The sequence below is a fragment of the Nansenia antarctica genome (assembly GCF_963989245.1).
Source record: "Nansenia antarctica genome assembly, chromosome: 3".
Taxonomy (NCBI): domain Eukaryota; kingdom Metazoa; phylum Chordata; class Actinopteri; order Argentiniformes; family Microstomatidae; genus Nansenia; species Nansenia antarctica.
The window spans coordinates 14,193,929-14,221,428 of record NC_137688.1 but is presented as its reverse complement, the minus strand read 5'-3'; the positions used below and the strand labels follow the sequence as shown (position 1 = coordinate 14,221,428).

The window sequence follows — 27,500 nt, the reverse complement described above, 5'->3', positions numbered from 1 at the left end:
CTAAAACGTATTAATAAAGATTATTGATTCAATGCATCATATAACTTTTATTTACAACAAGCATAACAAAAAAATCGCTATTATGGCGATGTGCTGTGCCTATGCTAGACATGCATTGTCGGTGAAATTTCAGAATAAAAGTCAGAAAAAAAAGTCTGAATAAAAGTCCTAAAAAATATATTTCTGAATAAAAGTCCTAAAAAAAAAAAAATCTGAATAAAAGTACAAAAAAAAAAAATCTGAATAAAAGTCCTAAAAAATAATTTCTGAATAAAAGTCCGAAAAAAAAAATTCTGAATAAAAGTCCTAAAAAAAAAAAATCTGAATAAAAGTCCTAAAAAATTATTTATGAATAAAAGTCAGAAAAAAATCTAAATTGTACTTCTCTCTCGACCCGCATTTTTGAAAAGTGAAAAGTCTTACGAGTATGATCAATGTAATGTTAGCTAGCTACCTCTAAACATGGATTTGGCTGGGCATAAATTAATTAATTTGAGGTGGTATACACAGTCTGGCAATCTTATCTGTCTAGTTAACTTATCTGTGTAGTTCTGAGTTTCTCTCCAGAGCCATATGGGGCTTTTCCATTGACCAGAACGGTACGGCTCAGCACGGCACGCATTTGAAAAGTTCGGTATGGTACGGGTAGGATATGTTCTCCTTTATACACAACAGACCAGGAACGAGCGGTGACAGTAGGAGGAGTTAAGTGTCATAAGAGCACTTCACTTTAATAAGTGCCGGTATACAGCTCAACGGGGGCAAATGCAATAATGTAAAAATGCAGCACTATCATGCACAGTGATAGTGATGTCAAAATGCAACACTATCATGTTGCCTTAAAACATGTAACGTTAGATATATAATGTTAGACAGGGAGCAATGTATTTCTATGGAAAGGCTGTGCTTGACGCTCCCATTGGACTGACAGCGGGGCTCATACAATCTCTGCGTTTGTTATATATACGAGTGCTCCAGTGTCTTGCTGGTAGTCAAATATATTTATTTATACAGCATATGGATGTTACATGCCTGTTACTTGCCGCTTTCAGTTCTAGTAGATCTAGTAGTTCTAGTAGATTGTGCAACCAGGGAAACGCTGACATGTGTTAAAGGGAGCAAGACGCGAATCTACTAGCATTTGGCTCATGAGTGAACGGCGAAAACGCCTGGTCAGCACAGCTTGGGATTCCATGGAAATGATAGGGAACTATGTGTGAAAGAGGCTTAAATGTTGAAATAACAGTAATACCATGTTCATTGATAAAATGACATAAGGGATGAAAAGGGGGGATGGCAGTTTTAGAAGCAGGATGATGAAGTGCGCTGGACTGAGGAACGGTCTAGCATAGGCACAGCACATCGCCATAATAGCGATTTTTTTTGTTATGCTTGTTGTAAATAAAAGTTCTATGATGCATTGAAATTACATTAAACTAAGATAATAAGATGGTTATCATAATTTTTCTTATCTTTATTAATAGGTTATTACAGAAACAGTAAGTGACATTTGAGAGTGAAATCTGTTGTGGTATTTAAAAATGGCGGTTAGCGATGAAGTCTATGAACATGGGATGACGATGTTGACGATTTCCATTGACCAATCAACGGTCTGCAGCGTCACATGTCACACACAGCCTGGCACAAAAGTACCGAAAGTACCCCTCTCGAACTGGAACTAAAAACAGCACGGGTACTATGGCCCGGTACGGCTCGGTTGGCAGTGGAGAAAGCAAATCAAACTGGGATCACGCGGCCCGGCACGGTACGGCACGGTAGTGGAAAAGCGCCATAATGGTCGTAGTAGGTGCTGCAGAGAGGGATTAGGGGTTGTATTTGAACAGGGCTCCTGTTTCAGGTTCTTTCTGTATTCACTGTGTGAGAGGACTTCACAGGAGAGGCGTTATGATAGTCACTGTAGTGTGGGATACCATCTGTTCACTAGCAGGCAGTGGAATAACACGTTGTGTGTGTGTGTGCATGTGTGTGTGTGTGTGTATGTGTGTGTGTGTGTGTGTGTGTGTGTGTGTGCGTGTGTGCGTGTGTGCGTGTGTGTGTGTGTGTGCGTGTGTGCGTGTGTGCGTGTGTGTGTGTGTGTGTGTGTGTGCGTGTGTGCGTGTGTGCGTGCGTGTGTGCGTGTTTCTGTTTATGTGTGTGTGACTGTGTGTGTGTGTGTGTGTGTGTGTGCGCGTGTCTGTTTTTTTTCTATGCTCCAAACCGCAGATGCCCGTCCTGCCCCTGACCTCTGCTTTAAGCGGGTGAACGAGGCAGGTGACTCCTTTGGGAACTGCGGCAAGGACCTTGTTGGCAAGTACAAGGGCTGCAAGGACAGGTGAGGAGTCATTGATACACTCAATTCATTCCTCCTTCATTCATACATAAAAAGGCCATTCAGAATGACTTCGGTACAACACTTCTGCAGACCAGAAATCCATGCAAACTGAGATTGCATAATAACCTATAAATGCTTATTTCTTCACTTCAGCGATGCCAAGTGTGGGAAGATCCAGTGTCTGAGTACTGCCTCCAAGCCCATTGAGACCAACGCTGTGCCTATAGACACCACGGTCCGGGTGGGGAACCGCAAGATCCTGTGTAGGGGGACTCACGTGTACCGGCCGGGACAAGGGGACGAGAGCCAGGGGGACACGCTGGACCCAGGCCTGGTCATGACGGGGACCAAGTGTGGAGAAGATGGGGTGAGCCTGGGGCTGGGGCCTGTAGCTGTAGAGGAGGGGGCTGATGTTTGGGGCTGGGGCTGGGGCTGGGGCTGAGGCTGGGGTTAGGGTTGGGGCTGAGGCTTGGGGCTGGGGGCTGGGGCTGGGGCTGAGGCTGGGGCTGGGGCTGGGGCTTGGGGCTGGGGGCTGGGGCTGAGGCTGAGGAATGGGTTTGGGCTGGAGCTTGGGTGTGCATGTGTGAATCTGTATGCTTTTAGTGTTCTATTAGTGTAGATATACTGCATGTCTTTTAGTCCTCTAAAGAGCTCTGTTATGTGGCAGACTGCCATGCGTGTGCTTATGATGATGACGGCTCACTCTCTCTCTCTCTCTCTCTCTCTCTCTCTCTCTCTCTCTCTCTCTCTCTCTCTCTCTCTCTCTCTCTCTCTCTTTCTTCCTCTCACGCAGATCTGTTTCGGAGGAGAGTGCCGCAACGCGTCGTTCCTGAAGGCGGACGAGTGCAATGCCAAGTGCCACAGCCATGGGGTATGATGTGGTTGAAGGAGGGGTGAGGGCGGGGTTTGGCAGCGGTCAAGTGTCAGGAGGCGTATGGTCCGGTTTAGGCGGGGTAGGGTCTGGGTTTGGGGGAGGGGGGGGGGGGGATCTGCTTTGGGAGAACTAGAGGAGGATTGAGCCTGAGCCTACGGAAGCTATGTGAATCTGGCAGCCATGCCCTGCACTGTGTGTCGTCATGACGACCCTGCTGTACCTCAGTCTCTCATTCCAGTCATGCGAAATATTTGTTTTTAAATTACGAGCTGCAAATGAATTGTGCGTGAATATACAATATACATATACTGTACGTTGACTGATTGTCTGGTGGTGTTGGCAGATGAACCGGTGTCATTGTGGTTCTCCTCTCTCCCTTCCTCCGCAGCTGTGCAACAACAACCACAACTGTCACTGTGACTCAGGCTGGGCTCCGCCTCTCTGCGACCAGGAGGGGAATGGTGGGAGTGCCGACAGTGGACCTGTCAACAACAACAGTGAGATACCTATCAATCATGCAATCAATCAATCAATCAATCCTTCAATCAACCAAATAATCAATGCATGAATCAGTCAGTCAGTCAGTCAGTCTGTCAGTAAGTCAATCAACAATAGTGTGATATTTGCTTTGGTATTTTTGATGAAGTGCTGATATTTATTGTTGTCGGGATTTTATTAACAGGCTCATGTTTGCACTGACCTTATTTGTTTATCTTTCGCCCTAATAGACAGCCTATTCCAAGTTCTGTTGCTCCTGCCCCTGGTTCTCTTCGTGCTATTGGCTGCTGTGGGACTGTGGTGCTGCTACAGGCATAAACTCCGCCCTCTGAAAACCTCTGTCCTGCCTCCAACGCCAATGTGTGTGATTCAGCCATTCAGACGTATGTTTTACCAGACACTTGTCTTGTGATGAACTGCACTACTGACTGTTGCAGTTTTGTTTTTAACCCTTAGTTGCCCCGTCCCTGCTGAGGCAAAACCTCCTCATGCCAACGGACATGCCAACCCTGCGTTCCTGCTGAAGATACAGGGCTTTAACAGAACGGTGAGTGAACCTGTTGATATATGTATTCCTTTACTTAAAATAAATATATTTCAGTTTAAACACAATGCTGTATAGTGTCTGTCTTCCAACTTCAGTCAGTTCAGTTTCTTTTGTTTTCATAGTAATCCTTCATAGTAGTCTGTGTGTCTGTTCCTAGGACAAGTCCAGTTCTCGTCCGAGCCCGTCCTGCTCCAGGTCCAGACACGCTATTGTGCGTCCGACAGTGAAGCCCCCTCCCATACCTGCCTACGCGGGGGGGCAGCAGGAGAGACAACCCCAGCCTCATTCCTCTCTCCAGCCCCAAACCCCTCCACAGCACCAGCCTTACCCCCAGCCCCAGCCTCCTCCCATGCCCGTCTACACAACACAACAGTGTGAAGCTCCAGAATATGCTGAGCCTCCCCCTCTACCCTCCTTGACCCCCAGCCCCCAGCCCTCCCCTTCAGCCTCTCTGAAAGCCAGACCTGACCCCCCCAACAGACCCCCGCCCCCCTGTCCCCTCACCAAACCCTCTCAGGTAAGACACATCAGAGGAGGTTGGTGGAGGTAGAGGATAATTCCATTCCATGCATTACAATGAGCCCGTCCTCCTGATTTGTACCTACACCTCCCCTGAGACAGATATATACAGATAAAAAAAAGCATTATAGTATAGTATATAGTTCTTTAAGGGAGATGTTGTCCTTTGATACCTACACGTTACTGAGAGTGTTAGCTGTCTGTTGTAGGGACCGCAGCAGAGTGGGAAGCAGCAGGTGTCAGCAAACGAGCTGAAAAGAGGAAAGACTAAACTGGTGCCATCTGCTGGACAGAAAAAGCAGATCAGGTAAATGTCAATTATCTGGTAACACTGGTTTCTTTATTTGAATGTATTTGTTTTCAAATGATGCGCCCTCCTTATTGGCCATCAAGAGATGCGGCCGTCTTCTGATTTGGAAAACTGACGTCATCATCACCCTGTTTCTTCTCTTTTATGTTCGATCTAGATCCCAAAACAAGATCTCAGGGAAAAGCTGAGGACCACCGGTGTGATTGCAGTGAAATACCAGAGATCTCTTCCAAGCAGGGGAGGCTGGTGGAGGTAGAAATGGAAGGACGGGCTCCGTCCTCTGATGTCTACCTCCACCAGCCTCCACTGTTTCCACGGTAGCTAAAGGGACACCCTGTCAGCTGTCACTGGGGAGAGAACATGTCACTGTGATACAAGATGGCCACAGGACACACAGGGACCCCTTCTCTACCATCCTCTATGTCTGCCTTACCCACTTGAAACCAGACATCCTGCATACTTGTAATATTTATGGCTGGACCTGGTGGATTTTGTCGTGTGTGCGTGTTGACACAGTCTGCGTACTCACACAGTCTCACGTGTCCAAATGCTGTTTTTCAGGTGTATTTATTGTCAGAGCTTAGGAGCAAACAGAGAAAATGAACATGTTTACAACATTGTAGCCTATGTAACGGAATATTCTGTTCCTACAAGAGCATGAGTCATAAGGGAATATCTTATATTAAGAAAAGAAAACGTCATGCTTAGATTGTGATGCTTATGCTTCTTGTGTGTGAATAAATGATAGCAGGATTTAGACTGGAATACGTGGACCCATGATGGTCCCACATCATGCATGCTGTAAAACACGCTTATGCCTAAGATGACAGACATGTGTGTCCTATGTAGCAATAACTATTTGAAAATTATTTTTTATTTTGTTAAAATGTGTCCAAATGTTTTTATATTGTGTACGTTGTGTTGAATAGCTGTGGTGAAAGTGTAAGATAGACCATCCAGACCTGGACATTATTGCCTCCTGGAATGTTAGAACACTCTGGTATAACCAGTGATGCATTGGAGGGTAAACCCTAGTAAACTCAGTTTACCCACCTTTTCTGCTGGTGTTATTTGCATTAAGGTTTACCCATCTTTTACCTCCATGGGTTTTACCCGGGGTTAACAGTGGACATATCTGGGCAGCATTCAAGATCTTTGAGTACTTTCATGAATGTTTCTGAACAGTACTGTTTTGAACATCCGGTTGCCAAGTGCCTTCAGAATGGCGACTGATACCTTTAGTGCGTTTGAAGTCCACTGCTATTACGACCTGGTACAGTTTTTGTTATTGTCCTTCATAATGTGTAGATTAAGACGCTGCGTAGCAGTGTAAAATGTTCAACGAACCCATTGAAGACCAAACTATCCTGCAAACCTGCACAATGTTGTGGTGTTATTATATACTCTTTTTGAAAAGTGACAGTGTTCTATTGCCTAGAACTGTACTGTAACATTAGGACTAGTAAAGTATGTCTGGACTAGCTGGTTCCACATTAGGACTAGTAAAGTATATCTGGACTAGAACTGTACTGTAACATTAGGACTAGTACAGTATATCTGGACAAGAACTGTACTGTAACATTAGGACTAGTACAGTATATCTGGACTAGAAATGTACTGTAACATTAGGACTAGTACAGTATATCTGGACTAGAACTGTACTGTAACATTAGGACTAGTACAGTATATCTGGACTAGAACTGTACTGTAACATTAGGACTAGACTGTACACAGTATGTGATCCTATTGAAATGTGTTGTATTATGGCAGCAGAATACATAGTGTAGGCTATTATTTATTATGTTTTTGGAAATATATATCATTAGCAGCCATGTTGAAACTTCCCATCAGACCTATGCAAACTCAGTCAGTCAGGCAGTATGAAACACTGTGCCTTCAATTTGATTTGATTTCAAATAAACTAGAAGAAAAAAACATGGATATGTCTCTGCTGATATTTGTTCATTTACAATACAGTTTGCTTATGTTTGTGTTTAGGAAATTATGCTAAGCAAAAAAGCTACTTCTTGCTCCCCTCAACCTTTTGTAGCATTTTAATTGTGAAAAAGTATGTAACCTACATTTACCCCAAAATGATTTGATATGCAATCAATGTCACTTTAGTGGGCCTACAACCATAACAGGTCATGCATGTACTTTATCCTGACCAGGGAGGGCTTACCCAGAGGGCTCTGCTCTGCCCTCTGCTGGTACGACACAGCATTACACTCAAAATGACATCACCTTTATTATGTGGTGAGATTCTGGGTTTCAAAATGAGGAATGGAATCAAATGCGAGTCTTTGTTATGCACATGTGTGTGAAACCGTTCCTCATTCCATTTCATCCTCATTCCATTCCCCTGGTTCTGAGATGAGTACTGTATACCAGCAGCTGCTTTGTTGTATTCTGCTGTTGACCAGAATGGACAGTCAGCTCTCCCCTCTCTCCTCCTCCTCCCTCACATGTCTCCTCTCCTCTCTCCACCTCTCTCTATTCTTTCCTAATGTCAGTAACTGCTGCCTCCATTCAGCTCGCATTAACAATGTAACAACCGCATCTGTCCGCGGTCAACAACCCACTCCTCAGACTAGGGAAGTCTGGTCATATTAGAATTATATCAGTCTAGCCAGAGATGATTAAGAACTCACTTCCCAATGACATAGATTAGAACAAGTCAGTTCTGAATAGAATAGAATGTAGTAGAACACAGTCTAATGGTTCCCTGATGTTTATTACCTTTTTTTAATGCTGTATGTAAAGAACTTTGAATTGCCCCTGTTGTATGAAATGTGCTAAACAAATAAACCTGAGCCTTCCCCGTAACAGTAACAGCCTGTGTTTAATCTAACAACTCCTGGTTTAAACGATCAATTTCGGATCAATTGAGAAGCAGAGAGAGAATTAAAAAGAGAGCCCCCCCTCAAAGCCACACTGAGGGGTAGAAAGGTGCCTGCCCTTTGCATCACTGTCCCCTTCACTGAGATGAAAGACAGATTTACGAAAATCAAAAGACCCTCAACATCAAGGCCAGACCCCCTAACCTAAACCCCCTACCACACACACACACACACACACACACACACACACACACACACACACAAACACACACACACACACACGCACACACAAACACACACACACACACACGCACACACAAACACACACACACACACACACACACACACACATACACACACACAAACACACGTGTTTGGGGCGGCTGTGGCGCAGCCTATGATCGCAAGGTTGACAGATCATCACTTCGAGCCCCGACTAGCCACATGTCGAAGTGTCCTTGGGCAAGACACTGAACCCCAAATTGCTCCCAGTGAGCGGGCCGGCGCCTTGCATGGTAGCTTGCCGCCATTGGTGTGTGAATGTGTGTGTGAATGGGTGAATGAGAGGCCGTTGTAAAGCGCTTTGGATAAAGGCGCTATACAAGTGCAGTACATTTATCATTTATGTGAGAGGTGAAGCTCCATGGGGCTGTTGGGGGGAGGTTGCTCAAAAGGGCAGAGGGACAGGTAGGGGATTTTGACATGTCGGTCGGGTTGGTGGAAGTAGAGGTCTGCAAGCCCGACGGGGCCCGATGCCATGAACCAATTAGGGACGGTTTTATTTGGAATATATTATACCCTATAGATAGGGCTCGGGCCGGGCCGGGCCGGGCTGGGCTCTGTAACGCCGAGATAGCTACACCGGTAGCGTTCCCGCCATAAAAAAAAAAATGTCCGCAAGAATCAAGATGGAGAAGCTATGTGTCATCACAGCGTGAAAATAGGCTTCGGGCCCGGGTAGGGCACGGGCCGGGGTAAATGCTTAGCTCCTTGGGTAGGGTAGGACCGGGCCTGAATGCCACAGGCTTGGGAAGGGTTGATTACAGCCACCCACACCTGCTTCTCCTAATTAGCGCTAGCTAGCTTGTCGCTCCCTGTGGTGCATCATTTATTAGAGATGATTGTTGGCTGAGAGATGAAATGTACCGTGGTGACACCCCCGACTCCCCTCAGTGCAGGGGGGAGGGGTGCAGAGAGGGAAGGGGCAGGGAGAGGTCTTCAGGAGAGGGCAGGGTGACGAGCTCACCTGCTGAAACCACCGCCCCGTGGAGTGAAGCATAATGACCTCATTAAGACTGAGTTGTTTTCCTTCTCTTCTTAAACATTTATTCTCTCATCCTCTCTCATCCTCTCTCCCTCTTTGTCCCCTGCTTTTCTTTATACCATCCATCAATCTTTCTCTCTCCTCCTCCTCCTCCTCCATCTCTATCTCTCACTCTCTGCTTCCCCCTATACCTTTCCCTCTTCATGTTCTTCTTCTATCCATCCCTCTCTTTGCACCTGCCTTCTAGTCTACACCCTCTTATCTCCCTCCTTTCTTCCACTTCTCTGACCTTTCCTTTCTCTCCCCCCCTCCAGCTTTCTCCATACGGGAAAATAAAAAATAAAATAAAAAAATAACCTGCATCCGATTGTGATTGACCCTCATTATCTGCTTATGGACAGGTTGTATCCCAGATAGAGAGAAAGGTATGTCTCTTCCTGGCTCCAGTGGGTATTGTTTGACATACATTGATAGAGATATAGAGATTACATAAAAAAACAATGATATACTACTATTGGTATAATATAATATAACTATATATACTACTATTGGTATAATATAATATAACTATATACTGTATACTACTACTGTACCAGGAGAGGCTAGTGGGGGCAGATGTCAGAGGACGGGCTCATTGTAACACATAGAATGTAATGAGGGATGGTATTAAACTCACAGGGATGGTATCAAACCCACGTGATTCCTCATTCCATTCCATGCATTACAATGAGCCTGCCCTCCGATTTCTACCTCCACCATAATGTTCACATCGCATAAGGTGTTCCATGAACATGGTAAACATTGTCAGCGATAGAGAGGTTCCACATGGGGCTGGTATCGAGTTAGCCTGGGGACTGGTAGGGGGTTACGTGTGTTAAATGCTCCTGTGCTCCTGTGATTGTGGCGCTTGCCTCTGGCAGAGAAAGGTCGCCATCAAAGATTAATGAGAGTGAAATGTCGTCTGGAGAGAGAGGTGAGAGGCGACAGAGGGGGAGGGAGCAGGGGGAGAAAGGGGGAGGGGGTTCTCAGTGTGAGGTTTCACTGCCAGCTTCTCCTCCCCCTCTCTCTTCTCCTCTCCTCTCCTCTCTCATCGCCATTTATCCCGTCTTTTCTCTTCTCCTCCTCTCAACCTCCTACTCAACTCCCCTCATCTAAATAACCAGATACAGTTTAAAAAGATGTACCGTATATATATATATATATATATATATACATGTATATTAGTGTTCAGATCTGCACCATGTTGGTTCCAGATTTGATAAGTGATTAGAAGTATTCACACAGGGCCTCAGTGTTGGACATGGTGAGTACACAGTTATCGCAGATACGACAATCGATCAAACAACCGCTGGGTCAATGGTTTCCTCTCATCGCCTCCTTTCCCTCATCTCACCTGATAGGTGAATGGTTTGGAAGGGTCTCCAGCATACTGCTTTGAGGGCCATACAACCGCACGGTGACATACGTTTTATCACTACATGGGCGACCCCCTTGCTTACACGGGGAGCGCACAGAGCTCCTAGATGCAAAGCAAAATTGTAACTTCGCTGATACCTCACTCAACCCTTCGGTGGCACTGTTGGTGGATCTTTGGCCTATTGTGCTACGGAGGGGTAAGCAACCAAGTCTTTCTGTAGGATAGACCAGATAGCTTTGCACACCTCAGAGACGATGCTACACACTGTTGAGGTTCCCAACTTGTAACTGGCAACTATACTTTCCTGCCAGTGACCAAGTATCAAAGGGTCACAGCAAGCTAGCATTCTTTGGTATGAAATATGAGGGGCACCCCGATGAAGTAAGTCATCATATCTGGTTGATGACATGCGAAAGTATTGGAAATGCCTTTGCTCGTCGATGCATCACATGGGCCAGACAAGTGTCATGAATTCCCCATCATCTACTCTTGACTTGTTCAGGGAACATACCATTTTCTTAGTTTCCTACGTCTCCTCAGACGATTGAGGAGTATCATGCACTCCTCTTCCACGGTTCTCAAGTCTGCCAAAACACAATAAAGGTTGTAGAAATGCTCTCTTGCTCTCTGTCACACAAAGTAATAATCAAACAATTCTACCGGAAAGGGCAGTTAAAATGTCAACAGAGTAATTGTTCCTCTTTATCTAGTAGGCTGCCCTCTGGTGTCGACTTCAATATGGAAACAAAACCACAAGGGACTATGAACATGAGAATGCACACTGTTGCTAAAAATAGCTCCATCCATTTCACGCTTGAGCTACATTACGGAGATCTTGCACTAAGTGTTAAACCTATCCCAGCCCATGCAAATCAGTGGTCTCAAAGGAAAGAGGGAGCCTTAGGAGTTCCCCCACAGAGCTCATAGTATGCCCATCAGTCTTCAAAGCAAAACCTTTAGCAGTAATTACTACCCACAGAAATTCTAATGAGTGACCTTCTATCCATTTAATGTTTTTTAATGCCCCTCAAAGTCAACAGGGGTCTATCCTGAGGTGATTCACTCTCTCTAGTCATTAGGACAGAGAGAGAGAGACAGAGAGAGAGAGTGTGTGTGTGTGTGTGTGTGTGTGTGTGCGTGTGTGTGTGTGTGTGTGTGTGTGTGTGTGTGTGTATGTGTGTGTGTGTGTGTGTGTGTGTGTATGGGGGGGGGAGGGGGGGGGTGGTCCCTGCTTGCATGTTCGTGTGTATGGACTACTAGAGGTCATTAGCAGTGCCAAGCCCTGGTTCTGCAGCCTGCTGAGTCCTGTGGCAGGTGTCCAAAGCCCCAAGGACTGCATCTCTCCAGCCGTCCACAAGAACAACATCCACAGCCGGCAAGGGAGCCCCAACCTTTTCAGCTCCTTACACTTTGGTTGATAATTATCTGTGAGCATGGTACTCTTTGGTACTGTTTTGTGAATATGTTATATGTTAGGACATTGTTGTATGCTTTTGAGCTATTTACATTTCAGTGCAAGAGAATACATCACAGATGAATGGGGGAAATACCAAGTCAGACAAATACGATTTTTGTGATTCACTTTATTGAAAACAACTTTTTTACAGACACATGATAATTACAAAACAACCTCCACATCTGCAACACCAATTGACACCTGCTGACAACTGTCACACCAAATACTGTTCCATAATAAAATCACTGTATATGGTTTAAATTTTTTGAATAGGCTATTTACAATTTTCTGATTTGATATTTAATGTAATAAATAATCCATATATCAACTATTAACATTTTGGGGATTACTTTACTTTATACCCTCACCGAACACTTTATTAGGAACACTACTAGGTAGGGCCTCCCTTATACTAATACTAGGTAGGGCCTCCGCGCAAAACTGCCTCAATTCTTCATGGCATTGATTCCCCAAGATGTTGGACACATTCCTTTGAGATTCTGGTCCATAATGACATGGTTGCATCACGCATGCTGGAAGTAGCCATTAGCAGATGGGTACATTGTGGCCATAGGGATGCACATGGTCAGCAACAATACTCAAATAGGCTGTGGCATTCAAGTCATGATTGATTGGTATTAACGGGCCCAAAGTGTGCCAAGAAACCATTCCTCACACCATTACACCGCCTCCACCAGCTTGGACTGTTGACAGACAGGTGTTCCTCATAAAGTTCGGTGAGTGCATTTACATGATTACCTGAAAGATGTTGAAAAATGTATTTAACCTAACAATGCCATCTAAGCACATAGCACAATTTCCTACTAACTTTAGGAAAGGAGAATACTTTATGTTTATGAAACACTGGGACAATGGCATATAACAAATCACTGTTCTATTCCACCACAATAACACTTTTATCTCATCATGTTATCATTCATTATCACAGTTTAATTGAATACCATCTCTAGGTCTCTAGGTGTGCTGACTGTACAGTGGACAGTCTACAGTCTGGTGAGGTCAGTCTGTATAGCTGCTGTTGTTGTGGTCTGACCACTGAGACAGAGAGTGGAGAGGAGAGGACATGACAGGACAGAGAGACAGAAAAAGGAAGAGAGAGAGAGAGAGAGAGAGAGAGAGAGAGAGAGAGAGAGAGAGAGAGAGAGAGAGAGAAAGAGCGAGGAGAGGAGAATTACTGCAACGGGCGCAGAATGTCTCTTCTCCTCATTTCCTCCCCTGTTTGCCTTCCTGGTGCTCCCAGGGTATTGGATCGTTCTCATCGGCGTGCGTGCCCGACTCTCTCTCATGCCAGAACTGCTCCAAGTCTGGCAGCACTATTCCATCTCTGAGGCTCACGCTATCTCCCTCCCCCCTATCGCCCTGCTCCGGCTGGGGCTGCTGATTTCCTCCTGGCCTCTGGCTCGGGCTGGGACTGGAGCCCAGACCTCTGTCTCGCTGCCCAGAGGTCTCCGGTCTAGGCATGGGAGACTGGTGGGCGGTGGGGGCGTGGGGACCAGGCTTGGGCGTCGGATGCTTGCGGAGTGTGATACGCCTCCACAGCCCTCTGTAGCCGTCTCTGAACTCCTCCGACAGGGACAGAATGATGAGGGGGTTGACCAGAGAGAGAGAGAATGTGAGCAGCTGGGCAGAGAGGGAAAGCAGGAGAGGAGGAGGAGAAGAAGAAGAAGAGACGAGGGGCTCTCCTCCCTCGCTCTCTCTCTCTGCCACATGGCGCTCCCACACCCACACCACCCACTGCGGTAGCCACATGGTAGCCATGGCCACGGTGAGACTGAAGAGCATGGAGGTGAGTTTCCTGGAGCGGATCTGGGTCCGCAGGTTCTGCGTCTTGCTGCTGCGGCGCTGGCACCTCCCGTACGCCCTCCAGAAGTAGAGCAGTGCGAAACTCAAGGGGGCACAGAACACCCCCAGGGGATAGGCCTTCACATAGACGGACATGAAGTTCCTGGCCTCGGGGGGGACCACCTGGACGCACACCAGCCCCCCGCTCTCCTCCGTCTGCAGGGTGGCGAACAGCCAGTGCGGGGCCGGGGCGGAGCAGGCGGACAGCCAGATGAGCAGCAGCACGGCCAGGATGGAGTACAGCCGGACGCTCACCTGCTTGGTGGGGTTGGACACGTAGCGGTAGCAAGCCTTGGCCATCACGGCCACCGTGAAGCTCTTGGCCGCCATGCAAGAGTGGAGGAACCACTCGGCCGTCCGACACACGGGCCAGCCCAGCGTCCAGCTCGGCTTGGAGTAGGCGGCGACTCGGAAAGGGATGGCGAATGCCAGAACCAGCCAGTCGGCGAACATCAGGTTGAGGATGAGGGAGTTGATGATGGAGAGTTTTCCTTTGCGCGCGTTGGAGAACAGGGCACCGATGGCGGTGACGTTACACACCAGGCCCAGGACGCAGATGACCACCAGGATGACGGGCACTAAGACTCGGAGCTCCCCGGGGTTTAGGTGCTGGTAGGACCCCCGGTCGAAGAACGACTGCCTGTCAATGGAGTTGTTCCCCATGGTTAGGTTATTCACACTGGCAAGTTTATCCATCCCGTGGAAAAGCAGGTACTGTAGGCTTGTGGTAAAAAAAAAAGACCGTCAAAGCAGACAGTATCAAGAATAGACTGGTGAAAATGTTAGGCTGGAAAAAAAGTGTTTGAAAGGTAGTCTGGATACTAAGACACTAAGAAAGTGGCTTAATGTGAAGAAAAATATTTCATCTAAAGATAAGCTTAGAGAGATAGATTAATCTCAACGTGAATTCAACCTCTGTTTCTAATCGCATCTGTTTAGGATCGATCAGCTCACAGTCGCGCTCCTGTCTGTCTGGAGACGGGCTTATCTGGTGCGACAGGCGCGTCCGTGCGCACGCTTATAAAGATGTGGTGTGATTGACAGCTGCTGTCCCCAACTGACAGCGCGCGCTGAGCTCTGCGCGTCGCCACAGTCTCGCGGGGCCAATTAAAACGTTTGCCGTTGAAAACTCACTACACAACACATTAGTCTCAAAGCATTTATCAAGGACTTTGTACCGTAGAAATAAACAAGCATTATGCATTACCGTGAGGGGACTGGCCTATTTGAAGATGAATAATAAACGGAAGCATTGTCCGTCTGTAGCCTACCTTCCACAAAGTGATTCTGGTTTATATTCGCGTCCAAAAAAGTAACCGGATCATTGCTTCAATATAATTGCTTTATAATTATTTCCCATTGGGAATGTAACAGTTCTTACAGAGTTATGGCAAGTGTTGGATAAGCCTTTGCGCTCTGCACAATGATAACCGAATCCAAATTAACTTTCTTGCCTAAATACATTCATATGCCAACATCGCAGCATCAAGCCTAGCCTACTGTGTTCCAGCTTGCCTGCGATAGTAGTTCATATTTTAATCCAGGTGAGGGCGCCCTTGCTTAACCTTTCAAACACCGTTTTGTGAAAGCATGGAGCTCATCCCGGGGTCTGAGACGAACAGTTATCCGTTGGCCCTATATTTAATATTTATGATGTAATCAAATCGTGATGATTCATTCCTATTACTAACCTGGCCACTGACAGGCCATCCTCATGTTTACCATGATAATGAAACACAGACAGAAACTGCATTTTAGATTTGAACTTGCACAACTTTTTTTTTTTATTATTCAAAGGAATTCCAGTAACATAAAGACTGCATGGCAATTAATTGCATTTCAATACATTCTGAGCTATAAACGTTTTTTTGTTTCACATCGGTTGTTGTTTAGAAGACATTTTAGACTGCTCCATTTAAGGAATTGTTTCTAAAATTCCCTGATATCACACATAGCCCTCATCACAGGTTAGGTTAAGTCATGACACTGTGCCTTCTCTGGTTACCTACGGGGGACACTAAAAGGACCTTCCTGACCAGCATCCCATTGACAGCCCGACTAGGTCAAAACCTAAAACTGACCCTAACCTTAACCAAACCTTTAGCCCTAACCCTAACCGTAACCAAATGTTTGCCAATTTTTAAATTCAACATCGGTTTGCTGGTCAGCATGTTCCTTAATTGTTCCTGGTTATCTCCAGAAGTTTTTTTCTGGTTACCAGGTAGAAGTTGCCCTTAAGCACAGGTCAAGGAATAACCTACATTATACCCTGCCCAAAATCCCTACCGTAGCCATTAGCTGGGGATATCAAAACTGATACCAGTGTCTAAGGGCAACTTCATCCCACTCTGGGTTAGAAACATAGACAGGCACAGCAACAGTCTGTAGTAAAGGACACAGGAATGGGGTGTTTCTATGAGTAATATCACATCAACTGCAGGGTTACAAGTGCAAAAGCAGTTACGTTTTACACAATCACTGCATAATGCATACTAGTGGTATCAAACAGAGATGGACTGGAACCATCCTGAAATCATAAGCATGCAGTCAGTCCTAACGAAATGTTGACTACATGACTTCAAGTACTTCTCATCTGGGAACTCAATTGTTTTTTTTGTTTTTTGTTTTCGAGGAAGAAAAAAAAAAAAGAAGCAATTTTCTAAGTTAACATTTCTTGTAAAAACATTCACACTCCTGTGTAGACCTCCCTTCCCCTCCCTCCCCCCCCATCCCACTACATCAACCCCACATACCAAAAGAAGGCACCACAGCTTCTAAACAGAATCATCGACAAACAAAATGGACTCCGAAAATGACAGTATTAAATAAAAACCACCAACTTTCACTACAGTCTCATTTCAGAGACACAAAACAAGGGGCCAATCATATCCCTTAACCTCGTTGTTTCACAGCGCCGGGCAGGATCATCCACTCTCAGAGTTCCAGTACTATTGAGTAGGCGAGGGTTACAGAGTTCAGTTTTAGTCATTTCCTGTCCAGAGACTCTGCGGCCTGTCGTACTGTCCAATGGCCTCTGAAGGAGACCCCAGGGTGGGGCGGATGTGCCCTAGTGGCGGGAGGGCAGAATGCAGACAGGAGGACAGTGGGGCTAATAGCGCTACTTCACAAGCGGCAGCCATGACAGCTGGGTTCTAAGGGTTCTGGGTGGCTGTGTGCTCTATTTTCTCTCTCTAGGTTCTGTCCTGTCATAGCATTTTTAATCAGGACACAATGACTCCAGAGGGCTGCTACATCTCAGTTCATCCATGCAGTCATTCCCTGGTTGCACAGAAAAAAAAGCAGCCCCCTTTTCCTCTATTCATTGCGTCCACATGAATAAATAAAATAAATTAAAAGTCAGATTGAGGAGCGGGCGTGGCTTGTGCAGACGGGCAACTAGTTTTCACTTCAGCATCTTCAGTCATGTTATCCCAACTGTATCCTAATGTCCAGGCTGAACATTTCCACATTCCAAAATGCCCACTGTCTGAGTCTAAACATTCCCATTCAAATACCGGAAATCTCCCTTTTTCGGAAAAAACCCTGCATGTCCTTGGCAGAGCTGTGAAACATTACACCAACAGCAAACTAGACAAGGAGAGGAGGAGGACGCCTCAGTGAAGAGGTTAACACACATAAAAGGGGGTCTTCTCTTTCTCTCTCTCTCCATTTCCATATCCCTCCATCCTCTCCCTCCTACTCCATATCTCCCTCCTGCCCCTCATGCGTGGGGTCAGGGGTCAGGGGGGGGGTCTTGGGTCTGTGACCTCTAGTTGACCTTGTCCTGGAAGATGTAGAGGTTGTTAGTGGCTGCCACGGCGATGATGTTCTCCTGGGGGTGCCAGGTGGTGTGGAGGATCTTCTTACTGAAATCCAGACTGTCCACGCTGATCTCATCCTTACGCCGCTTACCTCCCACACACACCTGAGGGAGGACCAACACAACAGAACCCATTAATACCAGTGTTACACCAAAGACACTGTATACAGGAGAACTCCCACTCCATTCTGTTACACAAAAGACACTGTTTCAGGAGAATTCCCACTCCATTCATACCAGTGTTACACCAAAGACACTGTATACAGGAGAACTCCCACTCCATTCATACCAGTGTTACACCAAATACACTGTATACAGGAGAACTCCCACTCCATTCATACCAATGTCAAAGACACTGAATACTCACTGTAAACTCCCACTCCTGCAACACATTCTTTTTCTACCAGCAGGGGGTGCTCATGAATGTAAACAGTGAATACATGGGGTCTAATGGAGCTAAAAGGGCTGTGGTTATACATGGTTAAAAGTCACTAATGCTTATTCGCCTTGCCGGGAGACTCAGAAGTAGAGGGTTAGTACCAACTAACTGTCTCTTGCGTGTTTTGTGGGTGGCTCAGATGGTGTTATAGTGTAATCTTAGTTAGTTTTGATGTTTGAGGCTCAGACGGTGTTATAATGTACTGTGTTACTGTGTTAGTGTGATACCTTGCGTGGTTTGAGGATGGCTCTGGGTTTGCTGTTCTCTCTGGACGCCTCTAAGGTGACATCACGCTTGGTGTTCCGGTCGAACATCCGGAAGAAGTTGTTGTAGGAGCCGGTCATTATCACACTGGTGAGGAACAGAGGAAAGAGGGGGAATGGTTAGAGAGAAAGAGAGAGAGGGGGATCTATAAGAGAGAGAGAGAGAGAGAGAGAGAGAGAGAGAGAGAGAGAGAGAGAAATCGAGAGCAGGGGAGGCTGGTGGAGGTTGAAAAATTGGAGGATGGCGGTCACTGTCATGAATGGAATGAACAATGGTTTTAAACACACGTGTTTGATACCATTCCTCATTCCATTCCATGCAGCCTGTCCTCCGATTTCTGCCTCCACCAGCCTCCCACTGATAGAGAGCGTTAACTCACCTGTCAGTGCCATTCCAGACACACTCAAACTTGTCAAAGATGCAGTCGTTCTCATACAGAGAGCACAGCTTGCCCCTCAGGTAATCATGCACCTGCCAACACAAATAGAGGGATTATTATGCCTATTATCTGATGACACGCATCTATCGCCTGACCTTTCCAATGTGGAGGCCTGACCTTGTCAGTATGGCTGTCTGTGACAGTGTGGACATGACACCGAGGACCCCACAGCAGGAGGTTTGACCCCTGTAGGCTTCGGTAGTAGAGAAACAGACACTATCCGTCTTCAAACGGACACAGAGCTCGATATGTCTTCCAAAGGTAATTGGTGAAGATGACAGTGTTCTGGGGTTACTGGATGACAGTGGCATGTGATTATGTTGAGTGATGGGGGCTGCTGAAATCAATATTATTTGATTGAATTTGTTGAACCATATATTTATTTAACCTGACCAGTGTGGAGAGATGAGAGCCCTGATTCTCATTTGACGACCTGGCCAAGAGGCAAATATAAAGTGACACACACACACACACACATATGCACAAACGCACACATACATACACGCATAGATACACACACACACACACATGCACGAACGCACACATATATACATGCACAGATACGCACACACACACACACACACAGCACAGAGTACCTGGTACGTCTCGACCGGCTTGTTTTCCATGTGGAGGTCCCACACCTTGACGGTGAGGTAGTCCCGTGTCATCAGGTAGCGCCCGCTGTGGCTGAACTTCACGTCGGAGATGGACGAGATGATCTCAGAGAAGAAGGAGCGAGTGGAGGGGTCCTCCGGCTCCTCAAAGTCTGGGAGAGGAACGGAGACGGAGAAAGAGTGGCGGATGGAGAGAGAAAGAAAGAAAAAAGGAAATGTCATCTTCATGTTTCTGGTTTGAATCTGAATATGATTGTTGTGCAATTGAGGGCAACATCAGGATCATCTGGTTACCAAGGGGGAGCACTAGACCCCCTGTGCCATACAGGTCCACACCTCCTGGCTGCAGGTTGCATACCAGTCACTTCCATGGAGAACATATTACAGTAAGAGTAGATTCTCTCTCTGCTTGGGGATAGAGCCATGGGTCAACATGCCCCGTAAATATTGTTATGGTTCATATTGACTCTGCCAGCGGCCCGTATGTGTACAGGCCATCTCTCTGGGGACGCTCAAACATTCTATCATTAGCTGTCAGTTACTGTACTGTACTCCCTCCCTCCCCTCCTCCTCCTCCTCCTCTCCCCCTCCCCTCCTCCGACCCCTCCTCCGTCCTCCTCCGTCCTCTCCCCCGCCGCTCCGCTCCGCCCTCCTCCTCCTCCTCCTCCTCTCCATCCCTCCTCTCCCTCCCATCCTGCCGCCTCCTCCCTTCCCTCCTCTCCTCCTCCCCTCCTCCTCCTCCTCTCCCCCTTCCTCTCCTCCTCCTCTCCCCCTCCTCTCCTCCTCCCCTCCTCCTCCTCCTCCTCCTCTCCCCCTCCTCTCCTCCTCCCTCCTCCTCCTCCTCTCCCCTCCTCTCCTCCTCCTCCTCCTCTACCCCTCCTCTCCCCCTCCTCTCCCCCTCCTCTCCCACTCCTCTCCTCCTTCCCTCCTCCTCCTCTCCCCCTCCTCTCCCCCTCCTCCTCCTCCTCTCCTCCTCCCCTCCTCCTCCTCCTCCTCCTCCTCTCCCCTCCCTCCTCCTCCTCTCCCCTCCTCTCCTCCTCCTCTCCCCCTCCTCTCCTCCTCCCCTCCTCCTCCTCCTCCTCCTCTCCCCCTCCTCTCCTCCTCCCCTCCTCCTCCTCCTCTCCCCTCCTCTCCTCCTCCTCCTCTCTACCCTCCTCTCCCCCTCCTCTCCCCCTCCTCTCCCACTCCTCTCCTCCTTCCCTCCTCCTCCTCTCCCCTCCTCTCCCCCCTCCTCCTCCTCCTCCTCTCCTCCTCCCCTCTCCTCCCCTCCTCCTCTCCCCCTCCTCTCCTCCTCCTCCTCTCTCCCCCTCCCCTCCTCCTCCCCTCCTCCTCCTCCTCCCTCCTCCTCCTCCTCCTCTCCCCCTCCTCTCCTCCTCCCCTCCTCCTCCTCCTCCTCTCCCCCTCCTCTCCTCCTCCCCTCCTCCTCTCCCCCTCCTCTCCCCCTCCTCTCCTCCTCCTCTCCCCCTCCCCTCCTCCTCCCCTCCTCTCCCCCTCCCCTCCTCCTCCCTCCTCCTCCTCTCCCCCTCCCCTCCTCCTCCCCTCCTCCTCCTCTCCCCCTCCCCTCCTCCTCCCCTCCTCCTCCTCTCCCCCTCCTCTCCTCCTCCCCTCCTCCTCCTCCTCCTCCTCTCCCCCTCCTCTCCTCCTCCCCTCCTCCCCTCCTCTCCCCCTCCCCTCCTCCTCCCCTCCTCCTCCTCCTCCTCCTCTCCCCCTCCTCTCCTCCTCCCCTCCTCCTCCTCCTCTCCTCCTCCCCTCCTCCTCCTCCTCCTCCTCTCCCCCTCCCCTCCTCCTCCTCCTCCTCTCCCCCTCCTCTCCTCCTCCCCTCCTCCTCCTCGTCCTCCTCTCCCCCTCCTCTCCCCCTCCTCCTCCTCCTCCTCTCCCCCCTCCTCTCCTCCTCCCCTCCTCCTCCCTGCTCTGTTGATATGGGAGGAGAATGGCTGTGTGATATGTCAGTGGGAAGTCTAACAAGGGACACAAGATGACGGATGGAAAATTGGGGGATGACGGAGGGGGGAAAGAAAAACAAATCAATGTCACAGTGCTAGGCCTATTTAAACCCTTCTGGATTTGCAGGTGTTTTCCCTCATGAAGCATCTCTGTGTGTGTGTGTGTGTGTGTGTGTGTGTGTGTGTCTGTGTGTGTGTGTGTGTGTGTGTCTGTGTGTGTGTGTGTGTGTGTCTGTGTGTGTGTGTGTGTGTGTGCCCCCCCAACCCCCTCATTCAAGCCCCCCTCTGTCCGGTTCCAGGGGTGTATAATGGGGTCCCCGGGGAGACTTCGGGGGCTGTATGGTCCCTCTGCCTCTGGCCTGGGGCTCAGTGCTGCACATACACACACACACACACACACACGCACACACACACACACACTCACACACACGCACACACACGCACGCACACACACACACGCACTCACACACACACACACACACACACACACACCACTATAACACTGATTAATTCCAGCAGTCTACAGGATGCCTCCCAGATTTATTGGTGTGGGAGAGGGGGGAATATGTGTTTGTCTGTGTGGTGTGTGTGTGTGTGTGTGTGTGTGTGTGTGTGTGTGTGTGATTGTGTTGAGCATTGGGGGGGGGGGGTTAACAATGCTCTCGGCCATATGAGCTCACACAGAGAGAGTGTGGGACTGTATTAACAGACCTGTCCTCAGGCTAACCAGAGCCACCTGCCTGCTGTGTGGAGTGTTTGTGTGTTTGTGTGTGTTTGTGTGTGTGTGTGTGTGTGTGTGTGTGTGTGTGTATTGTATGTGATATCAAATAAACAGAGTCCATCTTTTTTGCCCTTTGGTCTTATCTGAAGACATGGCTATCAAAGCAAGCGTTTGAAGAAATCTGCTGTTTTTGAATATTGCCCTCTTGGGTAATAGGCAATCCCAAATGTGTTTAAATATTCAGGCCACATGCTCATGTGAAATTCAACAGGATGTCTTTGTATCCGGACCAGTGAGCATGTCGATAAGGCTTGGGAAATAACAGACATTATTGAACAACAAGGTATCTCCATTGGGGAACACGGTTATTGCTCTTACCCCATCGATTCCCATCTTAAATGTCAATGTATTCATTATTCATTCAATCTGAGTGTATGCGTATGAGCTAAGGCTTATGAGAGGCTTCCATTGTCTGGGAGAGAGAGAGAGAGAGAGAGAGAGAGAGAGAGAGAGAGAGAGAGAGAGAGAGAGAGAGAGAGCAGCAGTATTGATGTGTGCGTATTTGTGTTATCAATCCTAGTGTTGTGAACCAGAGGGAGGTTATATGATACGTTTACTCGCTGGAGTAGGACAAAGGTGAAGTTCAAGCAAAATCTCTCTTTCTATCGTACTTTCTATCCTTCTCTTCTCTTCCACTCGCTGCTCCCCCCCCCCCGGCACCCCCCCACCCAGAGAGAGACAGAGACAGAGAGAGAAAGACAGACACACACACACACATGCACACACACACACACATCCTGCCCGGCACTCACATTTGCAGTGAGTGTCGCAGAGCGCGGCCTGCCTCATGTCACAGAGGCGCACGGAACCCTTGCTGCTGCTGTAGGCGAAGGTGTGGCACTGCTGGGGGTGGAACTCTGCCGCCGTGATCACCTCCGTCAGCTCCTCCATGTTACACGGCTTGATGTCCACGATGTCTGAGAGACACGGGCTCAGGGACAACAACGACAGCAGCAACAACAACAACAACATCTATAGACAGCCACGGTAGAACAAACCACGACCCTCCTCCTCCTCCTATGGATAGTGATTTATGAAATTGCGGTTTCGGTTTATGTTGTCCTGGACAGTTTGGCCTCCTATAACTGAATAAATGTTATAATATATACTGTACGTCATAGAATATTATACGACATATATCTATGTATATCCCCATACACCTACTGTATAACTCATTCCATTCCATGTCTTACAATGACCCCATCCCCCCCGATTTCTACCTCCACCAGCCTCCCCTGATACCATATACATATATACATATGGATCATGGTGTTATACAGTAATTAGATGCAGAGGCATTGTTAGGATCTTGAAACCTTGGGGGCTTAGCCCTTTGTTGTAATTTTGGTCAGGGGGGGCGGGGTGGCTGTGGGGGGGCGGGGTGGCTGTGGGGGGGCTAGCAGAGTTATTGGTTGAGGCGGGGGTGCTTGCGCTAAATCGATGGCGATGTTCTAGATGATGATTATTATTTTTTTACTTTTTTTGGGGGGGGGGGGGGGGGTCCGGAGATCCGGGGCGATTCATAAAACATTTGGGGCTGTAGCCTTGGACAACCAAGCCTAACGATGCCCAGGCCTAACGACGTCACAGGCTAGGCGAGTGCTAGCCTGCTGCTGTGTGCCTGAGTCAGTGTGTTAGCCAGGGAGAGAGTCAGTGTGTTAGTCAGGGAGAGGGTCTGTGTGTTAGCCAGGGAGAGAGTCAGTGTGTTAGTCAGGGAGAGGGTCTGTGTGTGTGTGTGTGTGCGCGTGTGTGTGTGTGCGTGCGTGCGTGCGTGTGTGTGTGTGTGTGCGTGTGAACATTCAGGATACTGAAGCTGCGGTCGGTGATCTCCAGGTTCCACAGGTTGACCCGGAGGTCGTCGGTGGAAATGTACGTCTGCAGGTCAGAGTTCACCGAGATGGAGTTGATGTGGTAGGTGTGGGCGTTACTGAACACACGCCGCGCCGTGGCCTCCACCATCAGGTCCATAGGTTGCAGCACCGGCACCTGAGAGATGGAGAGGGAGGGAGGGAGGGAGGGAGGTGGGGGAGGTGGGGGAGGAGGGAGAGAAAGGAATTAAAAGCCGTTATTTTTTTTCCTCCAAATGTAAGAGCGTGACTCACTGAAAGGCCTTGATAATGGTGATGATAATGACGGTGTTTTGGCGGGGGCCTCCTCTTTTAACGGCTAACCCCCCTGTGGTGAATGGCCTCCCTCTCCCAGCAGTCAGTCTGTCTGTCAGTCTGTCTTAATAGCTGAATACCAGTTAGTCGTCCCATTTCTGGGCGAGACTGACACCTCTTCAGACACAGTTGGCAGACCCCCCCACCCGATGTGAAGGAGGATTCTCATCAGCCCCCCACTGATTGGGCATGGTTACTAAGCTACACTGGAGGCGCTGAATTCACCTCCCTTGGTAACACCACAAATAGAACACAACACATCAATGACAATTGCCTCACGACTCTTAAGAAGACGGAGAGAACATTGAGGAGAAGAGTGTGTCTGGAAAAGCCTACAGGGCTGTTCCTTTATAGTGTCAGACGCTGGGTGGACGTCACTGTGAATGTCTGCCTCTCCGCGGCTGTTCGGTGGTGTGTGTGTGTGTGTGTGTGTGTGTGTGTGTGTGTGTGTGTGTGTGTGTGGATGGTGGACAGCATGTCAGCAGCTCTCCTCTCCTCTCTCTCACATGACTGCTTATATATGCTCTGATCCGGTCTGTGTGCATGTGTGTGTGTGTGTGTGTGTGTGTGTGTGTGTGTGTGTGTGTGTGCGTGTGTGCGTGTGTGTGTGTGCGTGTGTGTGTGCGTGCGTGTGTGTGTGTGAGAGAGAGAGATAAACTGGAGAAGCTGGGAATGGCCTGAGGGCATTACTGGGCCCTGCAGAGGAATGATAACTGAACTCTGCAGAAATGAAAGAAAAGGAGCACAGATATATATACACACACACACACACACACACACACACACACACTGCTGCTGCATCAAAGAGTTCCAACCCCAGCCTGCACGAAGCCCCCCTGCTGAACTGATAAAAACACAGACAAAGAAAGAGAGGAGTGGGGGAGAACGGAGGACAAACGGAGCCGGCTGTTGTATTTCTCTCTCACCACAGTTCAGCCTGACACAGAGGCACAGACTAGCATCCCTCCACGCCAGGGGTAGGCTGGAGGAACGGTAACGGAGGGTACAGAATAAAGAATTCAAAATGGTACCAACGGAATTAGGAACGGTACAAAACAAAATGTGTGTTTTCTGTTCCATTATTATTACAACGAGCCCATCCGCCGATTTGGACCTCCGCCAGCCTCCACCGCTCCACGGGTATCAGTTTATCTCAGTGTAGTTCACTGGGAGCTGGAGGGCGAACCAGAAGGCTCCCAGTGACATGGACCCTATCCACCTTCCACTGTGACTGATACAGAGAGACAGGCTTGTCACAGACCCAGCGTCTCCCTACTGTAAAGCTCTTATCCTCTCTCTCGCTCACCATGCTGGGGGATACATTACCTCCCCCCTCCCCTCCTGCCCTACTCCTCCCCCACTCCTCCCCTCCCCCTCTCCTCTCTCTCCTCTCTCTCCACCTCTTCTCTCCTGTCCTGTCCTCTCCCCCTCTCCTCCCATCCCATCCCCTCTCCTCCCCTCTCGCCTCACCCTGTAAACAGGACGGCCACAGTCTCCCGATTGTCACATGACCCCAGGTCTCTGATGATAAACACTATAACACACATACACTGACACACACACACACTGACACACACACACACACACACACACACACACACACACTGACACACACACACACACACACACACACACACACACACACACACACACTGACACACACACACTGAGACATACTGCGGAACTCAGCATTAATCTACTATGGCAGACATAGAGGGGAGAGCAGTAATGACACACTCCCTCTGCCCTGTCTGGTCTCTTTGTGTTAAAATTAAAGACCCAGGGTGGTGGGGTGAACAGGGTGAGAAAGGGAGCAAATTAGAGAGAGAGAGAGAGAGAGAGAGAGAGAGAGAGAGAGAGAGAGAGAGAGAGAAAGAGAGAGGGGGGGGGGGGAGGGATAATCCCCTTCATGCTCTTCGTCTCAGTGCACATATAGATCACTGACTTGTTCTCCCTCACTCTCTCTCTCTCTCTCTCTCTTGCTCCAGGCCAGTGGTTTTGTGTTTTGTGTGTGTGTGTGTGTGTGTGTGTGTGTGTGTGTGATGGTGACAGGGTCATCTATCAATGCTAGGCCTGAGCATGTGAGCTCAGTCTGAGTGATCTCTAAAAACTGATCCCCCCCACACACATGCACACACACACACACACACACACACACACATACACACACACACACACACGCACACACGCACACACGCACACACTCGGTTTCACTCAATTTATTTAGAAGTGTAATATTGCTCGAGACATCGTTAAGTATTAATGTCAATAACATAAAACTGCATTTATTTGTTATTTCTTCACCCTTGGGCATCACTGTGAGATATTGGCACATTGCTAGTGTGGTATTATGAGTCCCTGATCTCACCCAAAACCTTATAGAATAGGGGTCTAAAATGATGCTAATGCAAAACCGATCCGAGGTTAGCCTCTCGAGGCGACTTCAATAAACTCTGTTGGGGTGCTTGGTGGCATAGCACACTAAGGCGCATTCAATGTAATCACAGGGTCCCCGGTTCGATTCTGTCCGTTGACATATGTTGCATCCCTCCTCTCTCTCACCCATCCTTCCTGTCAACCTCTACTGTCTCTATCCCAATAAAGCAGAAATACCCTAAAAAGAAACAATAAAAAAAAAACTGTTTACCTCAGGGCTACTGTTTATGGCATCCAATCACAATTCACCAGGAAGCTCTGCATGACTCAGCACCAATCTGGACTAGACATCAATCTATACACACCTAAAGTTGTTTTGACCTTCTTTTGTGACATTGCTATTGTGTGTTGTGACATCCTTGTAAAACACCCAGTATATCACATCCAGTGTGATGTGACGTGATGTGACACAGCGTTGTGTTCTCACCCGCAGGGAGGTGATGGTGGTCGGGTCGCGTATCCGCCCATCCTCGTCCTTCAGGTTGTACCCCTCCGGACGCTTGTCTCTCTCACTGATCTTCCATAGCTTCACTGTCTTATCTGGAGATCACATACACACACACACACACACACACACAGAAAGAGAGAGAGAGAAAGGGTCAGTGAAAGACACAGAGAGAGTGCCTCTGAATGTTAAAAGAAAAGCATGCTACAGTGAGTATGGGTGGTGAGTGCTCTGCCC

General features: G+C 48.2%; 3 protein-coding genes across 4 annotated transcripts in view; 1 reads left to right on the top strand and 2 right to left on the bottom strand.

The window, feature by feature from the left end:
• The window catches only part of adam19b (ADAM metallopeptidase domain 19b), a gene marked incomplete at both ends in the record, with an annotated part of 34,111 nt that extends 23,983 nt beyond the window's left edge, over positions 1–10,128 (top strand). Inside the window, 8 exons of the mRNA XM_080526949.1 lie at positions 2,224–2,332; positions 2,486–2,699; positions 3,126–3,203; positions 3,595–3,703; positions 3,935–4,064; positions 4,161–4,251; positions 4,409–4,768; positions 10,105–10,128. Of these exons, the coding sequence (XP_080383075.1) occupies positions 2,224–2,332; positions 2,486–2,699; positions 3,126–3,203; positions 3,595–3,703; positions 3,935–4,064; positions 4,161–4,251; positions 4,409–4,768; positions 10,105–10,128 (1,115 nt within the window). The remainder of the gene's footprint in view (positions 1–2,223; positions 2,333–2,485; positions 2,700–3,125; positions 3,204–3,594; positions 3,704–3,934; positions 4,065–4,160; positions 4,252–4,408; positions 4,769–10,104) is intronic.
• A 3,153-nt stretch (positions 10,129–13,281) lies between these two features.
• gpr151 (G protein-coupled receptor 151) lies at positions 13,282–14,616 on the bottom strand (the record flags this gene model as incomplete). Its single annotated transcript, XM_080526948.1, has 1 exon — positions 13,282–14,616. The coding sequence occupies one exon, from the start codon at positions 14,614–14,616 to the stop codon at positions 13,282–13,284; it is 1,335 nt and encodes a 444-aa protein (XP_080383074.1).
• A 3,073-nt stretch (positions 14,617–17,689) lies between these two features.
• ppp2r2ba (protein phosphatase 2, regulatory subunit B, beta a) overlaps positions 17,690–27,500 on the bottom strand; it is a gene marked incomplete at both ends in the record, with an annotated part of 39,335 nt that continues 29,524 nt past the window's right edge. For both annotated transcript variants that reach the window (XM_080525737.1, XM_080525738.1), the window contains 7 exons: positions 17,690–17,845; positions 18,407–18,530; positions 18,823–18,914; positions 19,479–19,648; positions 22,973–23,137; positions 24,029–24,206; positions 27,246–27,358. In XM_080525737.1, coding sequence (XP_080381863.1) covers positions 17,690–17,845; positions 18,407–18,530; positions 18,823–18,914; positions 19,479–19,648; positions 22,973–23,137; positions 24,029–24,206; positions 27,246–27,358 — 998 coding nt within the window. The remainder of the gene's footprint in view (positions 17,846–18,406; positions 18,531–18,822; positions 18,915–19,478; positions 19,649–22,972; positions 23,138–24,028; positions 24,207–27,245; positions 27,359–27,500) is intronic.